The sequence below is a fragment of the Anomaloglossus baeobatrachus genome, chromosome 8, assembly GCF_048569485.1.
Source record: "Anomaloglossus baeobatrachus isolate aAnoBae1 chromosome 8, aAnoBae1.hap1, whole genome shotgun sequence".
NCBI lineage: Eukaryota > Metazoa > Chordata > Amphibia > Anura > Aromobatidae > Anomaloglossus > Anomaloglossus baeobatrachus.
In genome coordinates, this window is record NC_134360.1 from 213617524 (window position 1) to 213642545 (window position 25022).

Sequence of the window (25022 nt, forward strand, 5' to 3'; positions counted from 1 at the left end):
CTCCTACCTTTCAGCATCATCTAGTCCAAGTGCCACATTGGTAGTTCGTGAGTGCTGCACCACACCCTTGCAAACCTCCTACTACTTATTCTGTATCCTACTTTGGTCTAAGTGCCAAGTCGGTAATCCATGGCTGACAAACCAGAGACCTCTAAATATCCTCCTAATTGCTGGCATCCCCGGTGCCTCTTCCAAAGAGACACTTGGGATGCCAGCAGGTGGGTGAAGGTTTGGATGGTTCTGGTACAGCAGCCACAGACTACCAACATGGCACCTGGACCCAAGTGAAGCAAATCTTTTTGCTCAACGCTAGTCCCATGAGCCATGGTAAAGAAACATACTGTATACTGAGTGGTATGCCTGTTTTATAATGGATAGATACCAGACTATGGAAAATCTACTAATCCATACCAGTATTATGTGGTTTATTGACATATACCGGTAAGACAAAGGACACATGGACACTTTTTAGCTTACAGACCCATCGTATAGGCTCAACATACAGTACATCAGAAACAAAATTTGTGTGTAGACTAATAAGGGTTGTCTGTCACTGATTCGCAAATAGCGGGTAATGGGAACATCACTGTCGCGGGCGGGGAAGGACGCCGCTGCGCTGCGCTCGCTAACGCTCGGGTCCGGCACTGCTGCGATGGCTGCTCGGTGGCTCGAGCGATGGGCCGGATCCGGGGACTTGAGCGGCGCTCCTTGCCCGTGAGTGAAAGGGGGTAGTTTGGTTTGGGGATTTGGTCCGTGACGCCACCCACGAGTTGTGGTGAGGTTGGGCACCACCGCTGCTGGTGACGGGGATCCCGGGAGCGGTGGCTGGGATGTTGTTTTCCCCCTCCGTGGGTAGGGGTTGGTGGTCCCGGGGCCCGGTGGTGTGACGGGGAGGCAGGGTCGGTGAGGTGCAGGGTTGCAGGGACAGCGCGGCGCGGTGCCGGATGGCACGGGTGTACTCTCTCAGCAAACCAAACCAAACGGCTGGATGGACGGGTCCCGCAGCCGGCTGCTGTGGCTTCTCCTGTACGGTTAGTGGTGGCTGCCTTTCCCTGCACCTTTTGTGTATGTTCGGTCCCGATGGATTCCCACCGGTAACCCGCTCCCCAGCGTGTGTATGTGCCGGAGGAGCCCTTTTGCCCGCAGGCTCTGGCCCTTGGAACTCTAGCTGTGGCGGTAGCTGTATTTCCTTTTGCTAGTCGGACAGTTGCCTTCAATCGGGTCTTGGCTGTTAAGAAACCCCTGGGGTTCCGGTCACTGACGGATTTAACCTCTAATGGCGACTCCAAGCCTGGTCGGGGTCCGTAGGCCCTGCCTGTGTGTGCTGGCTTCACTTCGCTCCCTGGTTCGGTACCGGCAGGCCACCGCCCATCCCCGGTCCTACGGTTCCGCGTTGATCGGCCTCTCCTGCAGACGGCCACCACCGTCTGCCAACCTTGCTCTTAGTGCCCGGGCCACATACCCGGACACCGTCAGTTTAATCCTCCACTACTACTTCACTCCTCTCTCTTGTACTTCCCTAACTGACTGACTTCCTTTTCCCGCCTCCAGGACTGTTAACTCCTCAGTGGGTGGGGCCAACCACCTGGCTCCACCCCACCTGGTGTGGACATCAGCCCCTGGAGGGAGGCAACAAGGATTTTGTGTCTGGCTGATGTGCCTGTCTCAGGGTGGGGGTGTATGCTGTAGTACCTGTGACGACCTGGCTAGTCCAGGGCGCCAAATCACCTACTACACAGAAGGTAAATAAAAATGAGGAGCATTGTAGTCACAAATTAATTAAATGTGTGCTGAAATAATATTCTACGGTTTATTTTCCTTCTTAATATCTTGTGCGGGTTATCTGAACTCTATAGTCGCAACTATAACATACTCTATATACTGCTTTAACCATGTTCATCCTAGTTATATCTGACTAGAAGGTGGCCCGATTCTACGCATCGGGTATTCTAGAATTTACGTATTGTGTAGTTAATGTATGATTTTTGTTATATATATATATATATATATATATTGTGATAACACGCTCCGGGATCGCCTTTGCTGGGTTCAAAGGGCACGTATTCACCTCAGGCAGACAGCCGAATTCAAGGTGTAACTGACGCTTGGTCAGGTTTATTGCAGTGAAGCATAAACAAAAAGAAAAAAAAACACCAACAAAATAAATCCTTGCCTGTCCGGCACTAACTATACAGGATGATATCCTAACTACCAACTGGAGGGCTTCTCCCTTCCAGCTAAACCATACAAACATCAGGCACTGCTCCTCACAAGTGTCTCCTACACAGACAGGCTTACTGTGTTCCCAGATGGAGACCCTCCCCCAACTTCCCAGATTCCTTTTACCTCCGTCCTTCACCTCCCATTAATCCATTAGTAGCCAGGTGATCCTGGCCAGGCTAAATCACATAGGACCGATACCGGGGTGAGATATACCTGCCCTCATCGACTAATCCCACATGAGTCTCACATATCCCCCCCCTCTGCTCAGACCACTGCAGCTGAGCAACAGCACCCACAAAACAGTGCACACGAGACAGGGCATCAGCATTCCCCATCCGCACCCCCGGGCGGTGCTCCACTGTAAAACGGTAGGCCTGAAGTGCAAGGAACCACCGGGTCACTCGGCCATTCCGTTCCCTATTCAAGTGCATCCACTTGAGAGGGGCATGGTCAGTGATCAGCCGGAACTTCCTTCCAATCAAGTAATATTTAAGGGACTCTAGAGCCCACTTAATGGCTAAGCATTCTTTTTCCACTATGGCATAGTTGCGTTCATGCTTATTAAGTTTCCGACTAAGATAAAGGACCGGATGTTCCTCTCCGTCCTTCAGTTGTGACAATACAGCCCCTATACCGGCATCAGAAGCGTCCGTTTGGACCACGAACTCGCTGCGGAAGTCAGGAGTCATGAGCACAGGTTGAGAGCAAAGAGCTAGTTTTAAGTTATGGAAGGCTTCTTCGGCTGCCGTGGTCCATTTGATCATGACAGAGTCTTTCCCTTTGGTAAGGTCCGTCAGGGGAACAGCGGTAGCCGCAAAATTGGGAATGAACCGTCGGTAGTAGCCGGCTATTCCTAAAAACGCTCTCACCTGCTTCTTGTTGACTGGTTGCGGCCATTTCTGAATGGCTTGTATCTTGTCAATCTGGGGTTTAACAATTCCCCTCCCAATTACGTATCCCAAATACCGGGCTTCTTCCAGCCCGATATGACATTTCTTGGGGTTTGCTGTTAGACCCGCCTCCCGCAGGTCCTCAATCACGGCCTCTAGTTTCTGGAGGTGCGTCTCCCAGTCCAGGCTGTAAATGACTATGTCATCCAAATACGCAGAAGCATACTGCCTATGGGGCCTCAGGACTCGGTCCATCAACCTTTGAAAGGTTGCCGGTGCCCCGTGTAGTCCAAACGGCATATACACATACTGGTATAAACCTTCCGGTGTAGAAAACGCAGTTTTCTCTTTAGCGGCCTCTGTTAGCGGGATCTGCCAATAGCCCTTCGTTAAGTCTAGGGTCGTGATATACCGGGCTTTTCCAAGCCGATCTATTAATTCATCGACCCGTGGCATAGGGTATGCATCAAATTTGGAGACCGCATTTAATCTCCTGAAGTCATTGCAGAATCTAATGGAGCCGTCTGGTTTCGGTATTAACACAATCGGACTCGACCAGGCGCTATGCGATTCCTCGATTACACCTAACTCTAACATGGTCTTCACTTCTCGGGAGACAGCTTCCCGCCGAGCTTCCGGTATTCGGTAGGGCTTTACCTGAACTGTTACTCCAGGCTCTGTTATGATGTCATGTTTAATGAGAGTGGTCTGCCCGGGCTTTTCCGAGAAAAACTCGTGATTGTTGATTACAAACTGCTTGACGTCTGTCTTTTGCCGCTCTGACAGCGTCTCCGCAATCCCGACATCCGGTATGGTCTGCTTGCAGACCGGAAGGGCCAGACCTGCTGACAGAGCTGGACGGTCCTTCCAGGGTTTTATCAGATTCACGTGATAAATCTGTTCAGGCTTCCTTTTACCAGCCTGGTACACTTTGTAGTTTACCTCACCCACCCGTTCCTTAATTTCAAAGGGGCCTTGCCACTTTGCCAGAAATTTGCTTTCTGCCGTGGGGACCAGGATCAACACCCTATCTCCGGGTGCAAAAGTACGGATCTTGGCCCCCCTATCATAAATCCTTTTCTGTGCTCCTTGAGCCTGTATCATATGCTCTTTAACTATGGGCATCACCGCCGCAATACGGTCCTGCATTTGGGTTACATGGTCTATTACGCTTTTGAACGGGGTGACCTGTCCCTCCCAGGTTTCTTTAGCGACATCTAACAGTCCACGGGGACGTCGGGCGTACAGAAGCTCGAAAGGAGAGAACCCGGTGGAAGACTGGGGCACCTCCCGGATGGCAAAAAGCAAATACGGGAGTAAGTAGTCCCAGTTCTTCCCGTCCTTGTCTATCGCCTTACGGAGCATCTGTTTCAAAGTTTTGTTAAACCGTTCGACCAGTCCGTCCGTTTGAGGGTGATACACGGAGGTGCGTAACTGTGCTATTTGTAACAGCCTGCAGAGTTCTTTCATTACTTTAGACATAAAGGGGGTTCCTTGGTCTGTGAGTATTTGTTTTGGGACACCAACCCGACTAAACACATGGACCAGCTCCTTGGCAATGGTCTTGGTGGCCGTGTTACGCAAAGGGATGGCCTCGGGGTAACGAGTGGCATAATCCAAGATGACAAGGATGTGCTGGTGTCCTCGTGCAGACTTGGGGAGGGGTCCAACTAAATCCATCCCAATTCTCTCAAATGGGATCTCGATGATAGGCAGAGGTACTAAGGGGCTACAGAAACGGGGCCTAGGTGCAGACAATTGGCAGTCAGGACAAGACTCACAATAGGTGCGAATATCGTGATGCATGCCGGGCCAAACAAAACAGTGTAATATCCTTTCGGTAGTTTTCTGGACCCCCAGGTGTCCCCCCATCATGTGTCCGTGTGCCAGGTCCAGCACTCTCCGCCTGTAGGCTCTCGGCACAACCAATCGTTGTACTGTGTCATCCCCCTTCTTCTCTATCTGATAGAGAAAGTCATTCTCCAGTGCCATGTAGGGGTAAGACAGCCTAGTACCTGCATCCACCTGCACCCCGTTTATCATTTTAACATTTTTTATAGCCTGAGAAAGGGTAGGATCTCTCATTTGCTCACTTTGGAAGTCATCTTTCTGGACTTTCAAATTCAGCCAAGAGGAAGGGGGACAGCCACCCGTGTCCGCCTCTGCCCCGGGTTCATCGGAATCACCCGCCAGAACTGAAAAGGGGAACTGGGGGTTGTTTTCAGCGGATTCCTCCTCTGAACCCTCTTGTGGGGCATCCTCTAGTGGCTCCGGGCCCACACAAGGTGTGGGAGAAGGATCATCCGTGCGGCTACCCTGGGGTACTAATTGGTTCTCCCACAACTGCCAGAAGTGGGGAAAATCCCTGCCCAAAATGATATCATGCAATAGTGCTGGTACTAGTCCCACCTTATGATGCACAGACCCATAGGGCGTAGTAATGCAGGAGACCGTTGTGAGGTACGAGCAGGTGTCTCCATGCACACATGTCACAGAAAATTTATCTGACGGTCGCATCGGGACTGCTACCAGACTGGCCTTTACCAGAGTCACCACACTTCCCGAGTCTAATAGTGCAACAACAGTATTGCCATCAATGGACACTTCACACAGGTGTTTTTTCATATCGCCTTGACATGCAGCAACACACACTACCCGTGCAACCATAGCCCTGCGTTTTTCAAAGTCCTTGACATCGCACTGCATCGGTTCTGCAGTTACTGGACAGTTTGCAGCAATGTGGCCCGCCTCCTGGCAGCGGAAACACCTCACGGGCCCCTTGCTAAGACCATAGTTTGGCACCTTAGCCCTCACAGGGCCAGCAGTCCTGTTTTCCTCCTCCACTGCCTTAGGATATTTTCCTCCTCCCCATGACCCTGGAACAGTCTTACCAGATCCTCGTCGAGAAGGGGAAGAGTGAGGATGTGTAGCATCGTCCATAAGTCCTTCTGCCAAGGAATAACGCTCCACTAGATCCACTAGCTGATCTGCTGTCGTGGGGTTTCCATGGCTTACCCACCTCTTCAGAGATGGCGGTAGAGCTCTTAGGTATTTATCAAGAACGATTCTTTGTACCATCTCTGGCGCCGTCAAAACCTCAGGCTGTAGCCATTTCTTGGTCAAGTGAATGAGGTCAAACATCTGTGACCGCGGTGGTTTATCGGGCTGATAAGTCCATTGATGAACTCTCTGTGCTCGCACGGCCGTCGTCACTCCCAGCCGGGCAAGGATCTCGGCTTTTAGTTTATCAAAGTCATGCGCTGCTTCAGGCTCAAGATCAAAGTAGGCTTTTTGGGCCTCACCTGCCAGAAACGGTGCAAGCAAGTCGGCCCATCGCTCCTTTGGCCACTTTTCCCGCTCCGCCGTCCGTTCAAACGTGGTCAGGTAAGCTTCCACATCGTCATCTGTGGTTAGTTTCTGCCAGCACCGACTCACATGAATCACCCTTTGGTCAGCCTCTGCATTACTCTCCGGTACGGTCGCCAGACGCTGCGCCACCTGCTGCAAAAGTTGGCGGTCTCTAACCGTCGATTCCACCAGTTCCTTCAACTGTGCCGACATCAAGCGATTAGCTTCCTGCTGCACAGCTGCGGATTGTACCAGCGCTTTCACCACGTCCTCCATTATGATGCGCTGTAACGTGCTGCCCGCGTTCTCCACCACAATGTGATAACACGCTCCGGGATCGCCTTTGCTGGGTTCAAAGGGCACGTATTCACCTCAGGCAGACAGCCGAATTCAAGGTGTAACTGACGCTTGGTCAGGTTTATTGCAGTGAAGCATAAACAAAAAGAAAAAAAAACACCAACAAAATAAATCCTTGCCTGTCCGGCACTAACTATACAGGATGATATCCTAACTACCAACTGGAGGGCTTCTCCCTTCCAGCTAAACCATACAAACATCAGGCACTGCTCCTCACAAGTGTCTCCTACACAGACAGGCTTACTGTGTTCCCAGATGGAGACCCTCCCCCAACTTCCCAGATTCCTTTTACCTCCGTCCTTCACCTCCCATTAATCCATTAGTAGCCAGGTGATCCTGGCCAGGCTAAATCACATAGGACCGATACCGGGGTGAGATATACCTGCCCTCATCGACTAATCCCACATGAGTCTCACAATATATATAGATGTTGTTGTGTGTAGTTACCAAGTGTTTGTGTAGGGCGCTGTACATGTTCTGGGTGTTGTCTGGGTGTGGGGGGGTGAGAGCGGTGTTGTTTGTGTGTTGCGTTGTGTGTGTTGCATTGTTTGTGGAGCGCTGTGTGTCTGCAGTGTTGTGTGTGTGTGTTGCGCGGTTTGTGTGGGTGTGGGGGGTGTGTGTGTGTTTTGGTGGGAGGTATGTTTTGTGCAATGTGTGTGTTGTGTGGCATGTGCGTATATTTGTGTGTGCCGCTGTGTTTGTGTGTTGGGTGTTGTGTGTGTGCGGCGTTGTCTGTGTGTGTGGGTGTCTGTGTAGGGTGGTGTTTGTGGTTCCCAGTGTGTGTGTGGTGTGTTGTGCAGTGCGTGTGTGGCGGTGTGTGTGTGTGTGTTTTGGGGGGAGGTGTGCACCCCCCATCGTGCTTCATCCCCCATGCTGCGCACCCCCCATCATGCTCCATCCCTCATGCTGCGAACCCCCATCGTGCTCCATCCCCCATGCTGCATACCCCCCATCATGCTCCATCCCCCATGCTGCGTACCCCCCATCGTGCTCCATCCCCCATGCTGCATACCCCCCATTGTGCTCCATCCCCCATGCTGCGTACCCCCCATCGTGCTCCATCCCCCATGCTGCGCACCCCCCATCATGCTCCATCCCCCATGCTGCACACTCCCCATTGTGCTCCATCCCCCATGCTGCGCACTCCCCATCGTGCTCCATCCCCCATGCTGCGCATTCCCCACCGTGCTCCATCTCCCATGCTGCGCACTCCCAAACGTGCTCCATCCCCATGCTGCGCACTCCCCATTGTGCTCCATCCCCCATGCTGCGCATTCCCCATTGTGCTCCATCCCCCATGCTGCGCACTCCCAAACGTGCTCCATCCCCCATGCTGCGCACTCCCAAACGTGCTCCATCCCCCTTGCTGCGCACTCCCCATCGTGCTGCATCCCCCATGCTGCGCACTCCCCATCGTGCTCCATCCCCATGCTGCGCATTCCCCATCGTGCTCCATCCCCCATGCTGCACACTCCCAAACGTGCTCCATCCCCCATGCTGCGCACTCCCAAACGTGCTCCATCCCCCATGCTGCGCACTCCCCATCGTGCTCCATCCCCCATGCTGCGCATTCCCCATCGTGCTCCATCCCCCATGCTGCGCACTCCCCATCGTGCTCCATCTCCCATGCTGCGCATTCCCCATCGTGCTCCATCCCCTATGCTGCGCACTCCCCATCGTGCTCCATCCCCCATGCTGCGCACTCCCCATCGTGCTCCATCCCCCATGCTGCGCACTCCCCATCGTGCTCCATCCCCCATGCTGTGCACCCCCCATCGTGCTCCACAATCACACATCAGACAGCATACACTCACACCCCACTTCTGCCTGTGCCCTCCGGTGTGCGGTCCCAGCAGCTGCGCTGCACGCAGTGCTCCTCTGCCTTCTGCCGACACGCACACATCCGATCGCATACACGCACACATCCGATCGCATACACACACACACACACTGACGATATCGCATATACGCGCTCACACACTCACAACATCCGGAGATACCACATGCTTCTGGCCATGTGATCCTCCGGCAGGTCCTGGAAGGTCACTGCATGCACAGTATCGCCGCCGAGAAGCAAGCGATATCACGGGATGATGTGAGTGTGTGGATGCGATCTGATGTGTGTGTGAGGTGTGTGTGGATGCGATCTGATGTGTGTGTGAGGTGTGTGTGTGTGTGTGTGTCTGTTCTTGTGTGTGTGCGTGTGTGTGTGTTCCGCCGCTGCAGGACCTTTATGGGCTCACCTGGGAGCCAGTGTACGCTGGTAACCATGCTACACAATATTACATGGTTACCAGCGTACCCTGCCCCCCGCTCGCACAGGAGCCCACACCAGCGTACGCCGGCAACCCCAGCAATGCGAGGGTATGTGTCGGCTGTGTTGGCGTCGTATGCTGGTGTGGGCTCCCGGGGGTACAGCACTCACCTCGGAGTCGGGGCTCCGTGTCGTTTCGGGGAATGCGTGCCGGGTGCCAGAGCGAGCGTGCAATGCGTGAGGGGGCGTGGCGTGGCCGAGTTGCCAATGCGTGCAGGGGGCCGGGGCGAGAGGCCAATCCGTGTGGGGGGCAGAGCCTGGGCGAGCGGCCAATCCGTGCGGGGGGCGGAGCCGAGGCGAGGCGAACGGCCAACCTGTGCGGGGGGGCGGAGCCGAGGCGAGCGGCCAATCCGCTGTTTGTCACCGTAAGGACACAATTTTGGAGCAAGACAGACAGACAGAATAAGGCAATTATATATATAGATTCTAAACTTATCAAGATTTTAAACGGTCTTTTCACAATTTCAAAAACATGGATGATTTTTTTTTCTCTGTAAAACAGCGCCACATCTGTCCATAGTTTGTGTGTGCTATTACAACCTTGCACGTTTCACTTCTCTGAAGGATGACTTAGTTTTGCAAAAAAAAGTCAACTAAGTTTTTCTAATTATGGACTTCCCCTTTAATGTATACGAACACCAATCCTGTCCATTTGTGATCTGGGATTCTTGAGTGTCCTATGAAAATTAGAACCATTGGCAAATATGGCCGCCTGGCTTTACTAGAAGCAGACATGACGCCCCAGGGGCTGTGGTGTACTCGGTCCCGGGTGTGCGGTGCTCAGGGGGGAACAGTCGTTGTCACGGCCGAGGCCCGTTTCCGTGACCCTGGGGGTCGGTCCAATAAAAAAGGGGTGAAAAATAAAAAGGGAATAAAAATAATAGAGTTCTCGACTACGCCACTTGCGGTGTGCGGTCAGGTTATTGGGACTGCCGCTGCAGGGTACTGCTGGGGCCGATAGACTGGTGCAGATTAGGTGTTTTAGGCCCTCCACATGCAGGGACAGGCCCCAGCAGTGGATGGTGAAGGGGGCAATGGTAAGGGACAGCCAGTATATGTGTGCAGAGACGAGAAGGAAACAGTCCACACCGGTATTGCAGTTTCAACTTGCCTTTACTGGACGCTGGTACCTGGACCCGTTGGTGCCGGTTACAGGTGTTCCCGCTCCCTTTGTTCTCCATGCCAGCTGTGACCTGGGTAGGTTGTCCTCCGTGCACACTTGTTGTTGATGGGCTCCCATGGCCTAGAGCTGCTTGGGAGTCCCTTCTCCTCAGTCTTAGTCCTATTTCAGGCAGCCTGGACTATTTAAGGGGTTCAGTCCCCGGTCCCCTCTTTGCTGCTGATGCTTCAGACTCTTTGGGTTGGCGAAGGACCCTGGAGATCTTCTCGCCTGGCAGATTTAACAGCTGACCATAAAGTGTCCTGCTGTCCTAGGGTCTGCACCCCACCTTTTGCTGAGTCTTGTGAGCCTTGGTTCCAGACTTCCACAGGCGTCCCGCGGTTCCTGGAGTCTTACACTTTCACAGGTAACCCACGGTGCCTGGAGTCCTGGTTCCGTACTCCACAGCCCACACTCCTATTACAGCACTCCGGTGATACTTCAGGTCTTTCTGTACTTTTGCTCTTGCTCCTTCTCTCTCTCTCCTCACAACTCCTCTACTCCTTTCTTCACACTCCTCGACTAAACTTCACCCACTAGCAACTTCTCCCAACTAACTACTTCCTCCCGCCAACTTCCCAACCGACCACTGGCCCCTCCTCCTCGCTAGGTCTCTTCCTACAGATTGAGTGGCGACTATGCAATCAGTGCCCATTCCTTTTACCTGTTGCTAGGCAGTCTCCAAGTCTGGTGTTGGGGTTGTGTATGTGGCCTGAAGGTTTTGGTGTACTGACTGGCTGACGGATATTCCGGGGTTTGGGTTTCCACGTTGACATTTTTTGGCACCTGGTACCGCAGGGGTGTTACACAGACAAGACGAAAAGATTGAAAAGAACGTGTCTCAGCTTAATTGAGGAGTTTTAATTAACCCCTTCACCACCCGGCGATTATCCAATTATCGTTTTAATTTATTTCTTCCCCTTCTTCCAAAGCGGGGAGAAGGAAGCCGGAGCTCATTAGATGCCTTTAAAGAGGCCTTGTCACCAGGTCAACAGTAGGCCATTATTGATCTTATTTGATTCCCGTGCATCCCCTGAGTATTTTGGTTTTGCAAAAGGAGCTGTGGAGAGAGAAGGCGCAATAGGGTCTTACCCGGTATGACACAAGGGGGTAAATGCAAATGAAAGCACTCACCTGGTAGGGTTGTGCCAGTCACAATTCCTTAGCAAGCATGTATGTAGCGTGGAAGGCAGCAGTCCTGCAGCGTGGAGATATGTCAGATAGCAGGAGAGAAGCAGGTTTAAATACCGCGCCAAAACACAGGAATCCAGATGATGTAATAAAATTCTTCCCTTTATATTCACAGGTCTACGCGTTTCGAGGACATGTCCGTCCTCTTCCTCAGGACAATGTGCAGAGAATACTATTAGTAATTAGTATTACTATTATTATACTAGTATTATTATTATTAGTAATACTAATAGTATTCTCTGCACATTGTCCTGAGGAAGAGGACGGACATGTCCTCGAAACGCGTAGACCTGTGAAAATAAAGGGAAGAATTTTATTACATCATCTGGATTCCTGTGTTTTGGCGCGGTATTTAAACCTGCTTCTCTCCTGCTATCTGACATATTTTGGTTTTGGGGAGTTTTTAATATGCCATACAATAAGAACAACATATGCCATACAATTCATAAGATGGGCCATTATATTTAATGGTAATTTTCATGTCCGCAAGGGGGCGTTACGCACAGGGTAATAATTTTGAGCAGCCCATAGACTTACCCCAGAGAAACCTGAGAGCAATGCCTTCTTTGTAGCATCTTGGGTGCACTAATGCAGGATTTAAAAAAAAAAAAACGGAAAAAAAAAACTAAAAACAAAATGAAAAATTTAGGGGAGCAGCAGGAAAGAGGAAAACTGGCCATGTTGACTTGATGACGGGTCTTTAAATGGCCAACTGTAAGTTTAGATAAACTTAAAGTTGGCTAAATACCCTCAATAGCTATCAAATGAGAATTATTTCTCCTGACCGGCCCAAACACATGCACACTTGGTTTGGTTGAGCGTATTTTAATAGGGAATATATTCCAGACACTTCAGAGACTTATCTCTATTAATATGCCTTGACTTTGGTATAGTCGAGTTCCGGTGACCCCCCCCTAAACATACTTTTTTACCTAAACCCCTTAACCAAAATGGCTAAGAAATAAACACAGATGACAAAGTTGGATGAAATGGCCACAGCAGCCTTTTATTTAACTTATATACATAAAGTAAACATTGATAGGGGGTGGGGTCCTCCAAGCTCATAAATCTGGTGATGAACCTTATTCATACTACCTTCCCCCTGAACCACATTTACTCCTAGCCGTAACAACCAAAGGAAAGGGGAAGGTGAAGGGTAAATAACAAACACGGGACCAGACATTCCATTGTCAATGGTCCCCCAAAATCATCAGACCACCAACCCAAACCGGCAAATTAAAGACATCCATATCTCGATGGACCGCCAATAACAATTAACACCAACTTCGAGGTCCCACCCCAACTGCCAATTGCCACCATGACCCTGCAACTACTCAAATAGGCAGAGTGGGCGGGACAATTTCAGGGAACCACTGGCCAAAGAGATCCTTCACCCCCAGACTGCCCTATATAAACCCCAACGGTCCCCTAGTCCTCACCTCCCTCTTCTGGAGTCATCTCCTCCCCTAACCAAAGTCATGCCGGCCTCCACCCACACCGGGGGTGGGGGCTCCAGCCCCATACTTGAAAGTTCATGCCTGATCCAAGTGTCTCCTTACATCTTCTGTCGGGGGTGAATCAGGATGGTCTTCATACACATAAAATAATAGGACAGTCACACTGAAATTGTCAGGGCTGGATTACCAATATTTATAGGCATCATTAGGCTTAATATTCCTTTGAAAACATCATTGCACAGAAAGAAAAAAATAATCCAGCACTAAAGTATGCAAAACCTCTTTTTTGAAAAATATCTTGTATTGGTGGGCTTTAATCTGGAGTTTGAATTATTTAAGTAATCTTGTAGAATGTATTTCTTTTGTTCCGCCTAATGCCAGTCTATTATTTATTTATAATTATTATTGTGAGCTGCCTTGGTCCAGGATAATTATAAGCTGCAGGCCATAATACAGGACCATTACTAATGCATATTACATTCCACCGGGCTCGTGTAACCGGAAGCTAATGCGTTGCTCGCTTCTCACTGAATTTAATTTGGGCCAAGTTAAATAATATTAATAAAAGCCACATATTACCACCAGTGTCTTACTTCAAACCTTTTTCATACCGTAGAAAGAAATAAAATAATGTGAAAACAGATGCAGGGGGTTTGCCCTGGGGAGATTGGTGATGCCATTGCCAGATTACAGGTAAACCATTCCACCGACCTTATGGTAAAGACACAGACATTAATGCATTGAGACCAGAAAATAAATAGTTAAAATAAACTAACTCCATTGATGTCCTCTTCCCCATGTGTTTTCATAGCAATGCTTTTTCATCTAAGTTAATCTGAGCCTACCTGCTTGCTTCTTCTCTCATATTAAAGGGAACCTGTCACCACCAGTTCTGAGGCCTATAAGCTGCGGCCACCACCACCAGGCTCTTATATACAGCAATCTAACATGCTGTATATAAGAGCCCAGGCTGCTGTGTAGAACGTAAAAATAACTCTATAATACTTACCTAAACGGTCGGTGCGGTGGATGTGGTTCAGATGGGCATCTCCGTTGTCCGGTGCCGGCGCCTCCTCTTTTGGCCATCTTCGTCCTCCTTCTGAAGCCTGGGTGCATGATGCGTCCTACATCATACACACTCACCGGTCCAGTGCAGGTGCACTACAATACTTTGATCTGCCCTCTCAATGCCGGCGAGTGTGGAGGACGTAGGATGCGTTATGCATCCCAGCTTCAGAAGAAGGAGGACAAAGATGGCTGAAAGAGGAGGTGCCGGCACCGGAGAATGGAGACACCCATCTGACCATTCTGCACTAAACCGACCGTTTAGGTGAGTATTATAAAGGTGGCCGCAGCTTACAGTCACCAAATCTGGTGTCAGGTTCCCTTTAAAAACTACAAGAACATTTAACCCACAGGGGAACATGTGAATCCCCTTGGAGCCCTTAAAAGGTATGGTCCCCTCCAACATATATGAGGCAGTAGTTGATTCATCATGTACAGACAACATCTCAGCATTCATTTAACAAACTAGCCAGTGTATTTTATAGAAGAATAAGTAATTTTTTGCATTGGGGGTCATGTAATATTTGCATGTAGTTGAACAGTAGGCCGCCAGAGTCAATGTTACTTGAAGCCATTGGCATCTCAGTTCGACACTAGGCAGCGGCATGTAACTGTTTGGTTTATGAAGGTCAACTGGCTTGCTATGTTGGCGGTCAACACTTGTTAAATGCAGATTATCTGTTCTTGTACAAGAACCTTCACATGGCAGAAGATACTTTTGTGTTATTCCATGAGCTCAACCACCAAAGATAACACCCACTGGCACAAGCAGGAGAATCCAGAGCTCATAATCTCCAACACAATGGAATCTCGGAAACAGTACTGAATTCCTTGGAGTCTTGGTTCCATATGTTTAACATAGAGCCAAGAATGTTCCCTTGTAGAAATGTTAGAAAAGATGGAATTCTCTCTTATAGCAGGAGCTAGACAACGACTGGACGCGAAACAGGTCATGCAGCTTGACGACACTGTAATACAAGTGGATGGGGTTGCATTGGGAAAACTAGAGTACCTTAAAGGGTTAGTCTAATCTCCAAGATCCTTTTTCAATTTATGGTAGGTGTAATAATAATAATCTAATATATAAAGCTGAGTGTATTTATGTATGCGTGTGTGTCTGTGTGTGTGTCCGCTAAAGGAATCCGCACTGTCGCATTTATAATCACGAACTTGCACAGACACCCCATGTGCCTCAGGGAACTATGTTTGGACGGGAAAATTTAACCCCGTGCTTTACAGTTACTCTCCAAAAAACCTGCCTCCATTAAAGTCAATGGAGCTCCGAGATATTAGGTTATTAATAAGAGCTGTGATTGGTTGCTATAGGAACAAAATAAATTGTTAGTATAAGAAACTTATGTGTGAGGTAATAAGATGTCAGTGGTGAGACAGAGAGAGACAGAAACAGACAGTCAAAAAGACAGACAGAGGCAGACAGGGAAAGAGATAGGCAGATAGGTAAACAGACAGAGAGACAGTCAGAGACAGACAAGGAAAGAGAAAGACCTGGAAAGAGACAGACGGGGAAATAGACAGATGAGGAAAGAGATAGACCTGGAACGAGACAGACGAGGAACGAGACAGACCTGGAACAAGACAGACAGGGAACGAGACAGATGGGGAAAGAGACAGACGGGGAAAGAGACAGACAGAGAAAGACAGATGGGGAAAGAGACAAATGGGGAAAGAGACAGACCTAGAACGAGACAGATGGGAAAGAGACAGAGACAAGGAAAGAGACAGGGAAAGAGACAGACAAGTAAAGAGACAGGGAAAGAGACAGAGACAAGTAAAGAGATGGAGAAAGAGACAGACGGGGAAAGAGACAGAGACAAGTAAAGAGACGGAGAAAGAGACAGGCGGAGAAAGAGACAGATAGGGAAAAAGACAGATGGGGAAACAGACAGACGGGGAAACAGACAGACGGGGAAAGAGACAGATGGGGAAAGAGACAGATGGGGAAAGAGACAGACCTTGAACGAGACAGACATTGAACGAGACAGACCTTGAACGAGATAGACCTGGAATGAGACAGACAGGGAAAGAGACTGACAGACAGATAGAGAGAGACAGACACAGACAGACACAGAGATAGAGCTAAACAGACACAGAGATAGAGAGAGACTGATACTACAGCTAGTAATAATAATTATAATAATAATAGCAAATGACTCCAATTAGAAATGTAGGATAGTTCTCCAGCTTAGCTATGCCTCTTACCTCATGTGCAGGGCATTGTATCTTAGGTACCATGGTTATGTCTACTCATTTAGTGAGAGAAAGTAAGTTAATTAGTTGCTCGAGATTGTAACCATGGATACGTAAGCTGCAATGCCCTGCACATGAGGTAAGAGACATTAAGTAGCTTTATCAAGAGAACTATACTACATTTCTAATTGGAGGTAATATTATTCTGCCTACTACATATTGGGATAGGATCTTGGAAATGGGAATGCCCCTTTAACCACGACAAGCAAGTTGTAAAGCATTGGACCCAGTTGGATTTCTTGTAACTTATAATTAGGGTCTCATGGCGACTGCGAGACTGTAATCACCTGCATTACACTGCAATATAGAAGCAACGTGTAGCTATCGATCTTTATATTGCAGCCAAAGTCGCCATCTAGATTCATTCTAACGCCAGGGTCACACCACCATAGATTCTCTCATCTGAGAGAATCGGGCAGATTATGCTAATGACACTCTGATCAAAGTCTGATCCCAGTTGATCAGAGTGTCAGCTTCGTGTGATCAGATTCCATTGGATGAAAGATTCAGAACAATCTGTAAGGAGAAGATGGAGAACAAAATTTCTCCATCTTCTCCATTGTGTCAGCTCACGGAAATCAGACTGTACTCAGATGTCATCCGGGTGCAGTCAGATGTTTTCTACACACCCATAGACCTGAATGGGTGAGTGTCATCCGATTTCAGAGTGCAGATTCTGTCAGTGAAAAAAGAGCGGGTATCAGCAGCACTGCCCCAATGAATAACATGGGTCTGACTCTGAGTGCTATAAAAAATAGGATAACACTCTTCCGATATAGTCTATTTGCACACGCTGAGTATTTGGTGCAGAAATTTTCTACATCAAATGTGCACCTTCTGACAGAAAAACACACCAAAAAACACATTAATTTTTGCTGCGTTTTTGGTGTATTTTTGGTGCGTTTTTCATAATGAAGTCAATGGATGTAAGGGCTGAAAACCCAGGCAAAACGCACCAAGAATTGATTATTTTCTGCACCAAATTTGCAAGGAAAAAGTCATGGTTCTGATCTGTGGTGCTCTGCTTTGCAGCAGAATCGGTGTTCTGTTTTGTATTTAGCACGGGTGGACGGGTGGTTTCATGTGCTTGGTTCCTGCGCTGGTGTTGGGAGGGGCCTCTCTCCAGGCGCCTCGTTCATGGTGATTGCTCTGCTTCATTAGAGAGCAACCTCAACCGAAACACCACCAGTCATAGTTTCTGCCTGCAGTAAGTGCTCTGGCTCCTGTTTGTGCTTTAATTTTGTCCTCCTACCCCAAACCTGTTGTTACCCCTCTCCTCCTGTGTCCCTGGCTCTGATGTTGTTCCCTGGCTCATGACCTCCAGCTTGTACCCTGAACTTGGCTCTGCTTTTCCCCAGTGTACCTTATGTAACTTCCTGGTTTCTCAGAAAAAAGGTGAAGATCCAGCACCATATAAAATTCAGAGTTTCTTCTTTATTTCATTATTTAAAATCAGAGGAAAAAAGGGGGATACACCATCTCCAATAAAAACGTGACTCACAAGACGCGTTTCCAACACATTAGTGTTCATGATCACATGTTCTTGGCTTCTGACCTCAGGCTTGTACACTGACCTCGGCTCCACTTCCCCCCAGGGTACCTTACGTGACTTCCTGGCTTCTAACCTCTGGATTGTACACTGACCACGGCTCCACTTCCCCCAGGGTACCTTACGTGACTTCCTGGTTTCTAACATCTGGCTTGTACCCTGACCTCGGCTCCACTTCCCCCAGTGTACCTTACGTGACTTCCTGGCTTCTGACCTCCGGCTTATACTCTGACCTCAGCTTTGTTTCATCCCTGTGTTCCATAAATAACCTTTTTGCTCCTGACTTCCAGTTTATTTCACTTCCCCGTCAGTAGTTGCATCTGGTGACACCTAGTGGTAGTTCATCACAGAAAAAATAAGCAACATGCACACAACACTTCTCATTGACCTTGCTGGCAAAAACTGCACCAAAAAATGCATCAAAAACGCAGTGTGTGCACACTGCCTATAAGTTGGTGTGAGAGATTCCTAAAAGTGTTAAGTGAAATTAGAATTTAATTATTTTTTTTTACCCCAGACGGAGCAGACCTTTTTTTTTCTAATCGGAAAAATTCTGATACCTATAATTTACGGCTCATATTTAGTAATTGCTGTGTTTGTCAGGCACAATATTACATAGAAAATCACACTTGTTGATTTTTTTTTCTCCTCTAAGTACCTTTTCGCGTCTACTAATGCCTTCGACCTATTAATGAGAAACAACAGGATGAATAAAAACAAAACACTCAATATCCAAAAGTGTAATAGTATCATTCTGTTTACCTAATGCCCGTTTCATTGAGAGGCGCATTACCTATAAGTAAATTGATTTTTCCTGCCCTTTCGCTTTTTTTTCTTTTTTTGTTCACGTAATTGTCTAATTATGTGATACCCAGACAAAGGGATAAGTACAATAACACCGGATGGAAATAGGATACTTCATAGATAGAACGACAGCCCATTAAAGCTTTCAAATTTATATAGTTGAGATCCAAAGTGAAAACCGATGAGGATTACTATATAAACGCGCGAATATGGCCGCCTACGCCAAATCTTTAATTTCACATCGTCTAGACCTGTATTCTGACGGAACGGAAACTTAATGAACCCAAAGAACACAGTAAAATACTTATTTTTTATTTTTTCGTGTGTGCGCCAAGCGCAGTAAGCAATTAAGTGAATTTTTTAATTTAAAGGTGACTGAATGCTCATAAGAAAGCTAATTACATTACATTTTCTGGAATAAAAAAAACTCTGAATTTTCTTCACGCGGACTAGTTTTGTGGCCGCTATCAACAGTTGTCATGGTAACCGAGCGGCTGATTTAATGAGTGTTAATGGCGGGCATTTTAACTTCCCAGGAAAAGCAAATTCTGAGCTATTGGTATTGTCAATTTTTGATTACGGAAAGTAAACACAACAGACTGTTCAGTATATAAAGATGGAAATAGGGAGGATGGAAGCTGACTTTTGATAACCGTGTTTTTCTCGCGCCTGACTATGTTTTTTTTGTTGTTTGTTTCCTCACAGGGAGACAGGGCGTGAGGGGGAGAATGAAGCATTTCGCTGCGTCCGAGAAGCATGAGGTGGCACCCGTACACCCGCTCTGACTGGGCATGGCTGGTGCTGACTTGGTTGTCTGTAATGCTGTGTTTGGCAACCGCTACAGCCACACTTTCTAGGCAACATGGCTCGGCCGCTTCATCTGGTCAGGCATCGCTGGACTGGTTGCTTAGTAACAGGGGCCCTTTCCATGGGGCCCAGCAATACATGGACTTTGCCGAGAGGTACCAACAAGGATATACCACCAGGTACCGCGTTCACAGGTGAGAGCTCATGGATTACTTTTATGATGAAAAGTTTTTGTTTTTATGTTTATATACTATTATTATTATTGTTATTATTGTTATTATTATTAATAATAATAATAGTAATCTTTTGTTTTCATAGAGCCATCAATGTTTTATATTATTATTATTATTATTATTATTATTATTATTATTATTATTATTATTATTATTATTAGTATTATTATTATTAATAATAATAATAATAATAGTAATAATAATAATAATAATAATGATCTTTTGTTTTGATAGAGACATTTTATGTATTATTATTATTATTATTATTATTATTAATAATAATAATAATAATAAAAAAACTAATAATAATAATAATAATAATAATAATCTTTTTTATTGAGCCAACATATTTATTATTATTATTATTATTATTATTATTATTATTATTATTATTATTATTTTTATTAATAATAATAAATAATAATAATACATAAGATGGCTCTATAAAAACAAAATTGTTATTATTATTATTATTATTATTAATAATAATTATAATAATAATAATTTTGTTTTTATAGAGCCATGTTATTATTATTATTATTATTAATAATAATAATAATAATAATAATAATAAAAATATTGTGGCTCAATAAAACAAAATATTATTATTATTAATAATAATCATAATAATATATTCCGCAGCACTTTACAACTGACTATTATATTATATTCAGAATACTATTATATTCAGAGTCATGCTGTACTTTCATATTCTTGAATTATAGATATAATGCAAACTTATTTAATCTAAGCTCTAAGAACTTTCCAGGAGAAAGAAAACAAGGTGTCACTCATTAGCAGTAGTAGGGTATGGGTCAACTGGTTATTAAAAGGGTATTCCCATCTCCAGGATCCTATCTCAATATGTAGTAGGTGTAATAATAATAGTAGTAATAATAATAATAATAATAATAATAATAATAATAATATTAGCAAATACCTCCAATTAGCAATGTAGTATAGTTCTGATCACTATGTCACTTACCTCATGTTCAGGGCATTGCAGGGCCTTAGGTATCCATGGTTATGACTAGTGTTGAGCGAGTAGTTGACTATTCACACTCACTATGGTGTTAGCGAATACTGTCCGCTACTCGCATATTTGTTACGAGTAGTGGGCACAATGTAAGTCAATGGAAAATATTCGCTAAGTAGCGAGTAACCCGAAAGCTGTACTTTTCGTGCGAGTAGCGAATAGTACCGCTTTCTGGTTACTATCTACTTAGCGAGTATTTCCCATTGACTTATGTTGCACCCACTACTCGTAACGAATATGCGAGTAGCGAAGAGTACAAACAGCATAGCGAGTATGAATAGTCAACTACTCGCTCAACACTAGTTACAACAACTAATATAGTCACAGTTAGATAGTTGGTCGTGGTCATAACCATGGATACTTTAAGGGATATTCCCATCTCCAAGATCCCATCCCAATATGTAGTACTGTAGGTGTAGTAATAATAATTTTAATAATATTATCAAATACCTCCATTTAGAAAGTAGTATAGTCCTCCTGATTAGCTATGTCGCTTACCTCATGTGCAGGACATTGCAGCTTAGGGAGCCATGGTTACGACCATGCATATTTTCAGAGTTAGTTATTTGGTTATCGTCATAATCATGGATACTTAAAGGGGCATTCCCATCTCCAAGATCCTATCCCAATGTGTACTAGATGTAATAATAATAATAATAATTATATTAGCAAATACCTCCAATTAGAAATATAGTATAGTTCTCCTGAATAACTATGCCGCTTACCTCATGCACAGGGCACTGCAGCTTAGATAGCCATGGTTATGACCACTAGCGACTCACTAACTGTCATTATATCATTGGTCATAACTAAGGATACCTAAGCTGCAATGCCCTGCACATGAGATAAGAGACATGGCTATATCAGGAGAACTATACTACATTTCTATTTGGAGGTATTTGCTAATATTATTATTATTATTATTATTATTATTATTACATCTCTTACATATTGGGATAGGAATTTGGAGATTGGAATACCCCTTTAAGGTCCTGCAATGTCCTGCACATGAGGTAAGCGACGTAGTGAATCATAAGAACTATGCTACATTGCTAATTAGAGGAATTTGCTAATATTATTATTATTATGCCTATTACATATTGCGATAGGAGCTTTGAGGGAGATAGGAATAGCCCTTTAAATTGGACTTTGCAAATATCTAGGGGATACTGTTTCTACTTGGGGTGACTGCCGGCTGGTATAAGGACAAACAACTATTGATGAAAATAAGTTATGCAAATTAGCTCTCTTCTTAGAGAATCTCCCTAAAGGGGTTTTCCAAGAAGCTAAAAGAATAACCCTATCATAGGATTCAAATGGCAGCCAGTTCTAGTAAATTGTCGTGACCGGCTGCAGTCCAAAGAAACACAACTCCCGAGACTTCTATCTAAAATCACAGAAGAAGAGTATCATATGTCAAGGAGAAGGGCTCTGACGGGAGAAGAAATAAATCTTCTCATAGGCTGACTAAGCACAAAGGATTTTTTTCTCTCCAGCCTCAGCCCATGTACATCCAATTGAGAAGATTGATTTATTTCCTGTCTCAGCCCTTCTCCAGCTCCAGTATGTGTGCTTACAATACAGCTCCTCTGTCAGTTAAGACATAGGTCTCAGGAGATGTATATGTACCGCCCCGGTGTTGGTCGGACTGCTCGGATCCGGGATCGTGGTGCCTCGAGGGGCCCGGACCCGGCTTGGCGGACACTTTGATCCGTGAAAGGGGGGTATTTACAGGGGACTAGTTTGTGATGCCACCTGTGGGTTGCATTAATGGGAGTACCGCCACTGGTGGAAGAAGTACCGGGGCAGATGGTGTTGGGCAGCAAGGTGTCAGTCCCTCCGCAGGCAGGGACGGCCCCGGACTCACGGTGTTGGTGCTTTGGGTGGACAGGGTGCAGGGGACCAGGGTACTCACTGTGGGTAATCGTGTTGCTGGATGAGGTTTATAAAGGAGACACACACCCAATGCAGGTAAACCAAAGTCTCTGTGCACAGCTGCCGCTGCCGGGAGTCTGTCCAAGTACCCAGTCCCACCGATGTCACTTAGTGATCCAGAGCCTGCCTCCATGCACAATTTGTGGTCCGTTGGTGGTTCCCGTGGCTTGAAGCTGTTGAGGGCCCTGCTCTCTATTTGTAGTGTAGCTGTGGTCTTGAGGGCTGGCACGTGGGACTTTAGTGGATTACTATGTCTGAATACACCTGTCCCCCTCGTTGTGCTGATGCCCTCAACCTCTGAGCTCGTAGGGAAGTCCTTGGAGGTCCTCTCCTTTACAGGTGAATTGTCAGGACGTTGAATCGGCTCCTGACCTAAGGTCCTGTACCCCGTCGTGCTCGGTACCGGTCAGTTCCTTTGGGCCTTCTGGTGCCAACAGTCCTCCAAGACTATGTCCGTCACACCCTTGTCCAATGCCCCTGCTACCGGTACCTGACGTCTCTGGACCCGGATCACTGCTTGCGACCCAACCAGTGTCCCTAGCTCCCCAGGGGCTCACTCTCCCAGCTCCTCTCTCTTTGAAGACTACTTCCTTTTCCCTGTCTCCCTCTCACAGTCTGCTCAGTCCCCCAGTGGCCAGCTCATTTCCAGTTTGTCCACCCCCCTGGTGTGTCTGGCAGTGACTGCTGTGAGATGATTGGGTTTTGTGGTGCAGATGGGAGTGACATCGGCTTCTTGGGCACCTGGAACCATGGGGGGGTGGGCCCTGCACCCTGGGTAAGGATGCAGTACCCTGTGGCACCCTGATGTATTTAGGGGCACCACATATATCTTCAGACTACAGCCCATTCTGAACCATCCGTAGGACAGGCCGCTGTTTGAATTACATGATGGAGGCCATTTTGGTACATTCTTGGAGAACCCCTTTAACTATACTTGCAAACTCAGCACTCTACCTTCATTTCTAAATAGAAAGCCTACATTTAGTGCTCATTGGCATTCAGTTCCCAAGTTCAGATGTCAAGGACCATTGCTAGGTTGTATTGTACAAAACTTTATGTCTATATATACAAGAATGAGATGCCCATATACAGTATAAATACTACATCCACTGTTTTTTTAAAGAGGTTGTCCAGTCTAAATTTACAAATCTGCAGTGATTGTATGTGACTGCAGACTTGTGAATCCTCACATCGTGTGCACTGTGCATTGTGAGGATTTACTGATGTCACATGGCCACAAATATGCAATATGTTTACTCCTGGCAAGAATCCGACAAAGTAGGCGAGGTTACTACTTAATGAAAGTGTACTGAGCGAGGCTGCACCCATCCAGTCAGATTCTGACCGGGCATATGCATATCCTATACTCGCAGCCATATGTTCACCATTCATAGCTCTGACACTGGTGAATCCTCACAGTGCACAGTACACGTTATGTGAGAACTCACAAGTCTGCAGTCACACAGCGATTTGGTGCGTTTTTGGCTGCGTTTTGCTGCGTTTTTGATCTCTGCGTTTTGCTGCGTTTTTCCAATGCATTGCATGGGGGGAAAACGCAGAAAAACGCAGGAAAGAACTGACATGTCCATTTTTTTTTTTAACTCAAAAACGCAGGTAAAAAAAACAGATGTGTGCGGACAGCAAAAATGAAAACTCATAGACTTTGCTGGGGAAGCAAAGTCCTGCAGTTTTGAGGCCAAAACCGCACCCGAAAAACGCGCAAAAACGCCGCGAAAAATGCACTGTGCGCACATAGCCTAAGACCATAGTTTGAGAAGAAAGCATGTATTATTCGGTATATACACAATGGAGGAGGTTTACTCAGACTGGCATTTCATAGACAGGCTTAAACTCATGCACTGGACTAAAATGAGCAAATATTTTTAAACACGATCTGTCACCTGCCATAAATAGGTATTTTTCTATCTCTTGTAAAAACAGCTGTGTTTTTTAATCTGTTCTTTTGTGACTGTACTTCTCCATTTCTGAGATATGACTCCTTCTTCCCTTTATAAATATCTACTATTTTTAGGCAAAGTGGGTATGGTCTTCAACATTGAGTGATGTGTTCTTCTGCCCCAAATGGGCGTGGTCTTCAACATTGATTGATGTGGTCTTCTGTATCAAGTGGGTGTGGCCCTCAACATTGATTGATGGGGTTTTCTTCCCCAAGTGGGTATGGTCTTCAACATTGATTGATGTGGTCGTCTGCATCAAGTGGGTGTGGTCTTCAACATTGATTGATGTGGTCTTCTTCCCCAAGTGGGTATGGTCTTCAACATTGATTGATGTGGTCGTCTGCATCAAGTGGGTGTGGTCTTCAACATTGATCGATGTGGTCTTCTGCCCCAAGTGGTTGGGGTGTTCAACATTGATTGATGTGGTC

The 25022-nt window shown here is 46.6% G+C and overlaps 1 protein-coding gene across 1 annotated transcript in view; it reads left to right on the top strand.

Annotated features, from left to right (window-relative positions):
- Positions 1-25022, top strand: part of BRINP2 (BMP/retinoic acid inducible neural specific 2) — a 482664-nt gene that overhangs the window by 13113 nt on the left and 444529 nt on the right. Inside the window, exon 2 of the mRNA XM_075320160.1 lies at positions 19331-19626. Coding sequence (XP_075176275.1) covers positions 19382-19626 — 245 coding nt within the window. The 5' untranslated portion in view covers positions 19331-19381. The remainder of the gene's footprint in view (positions 1-19330; positions 19627-25022) is intronic.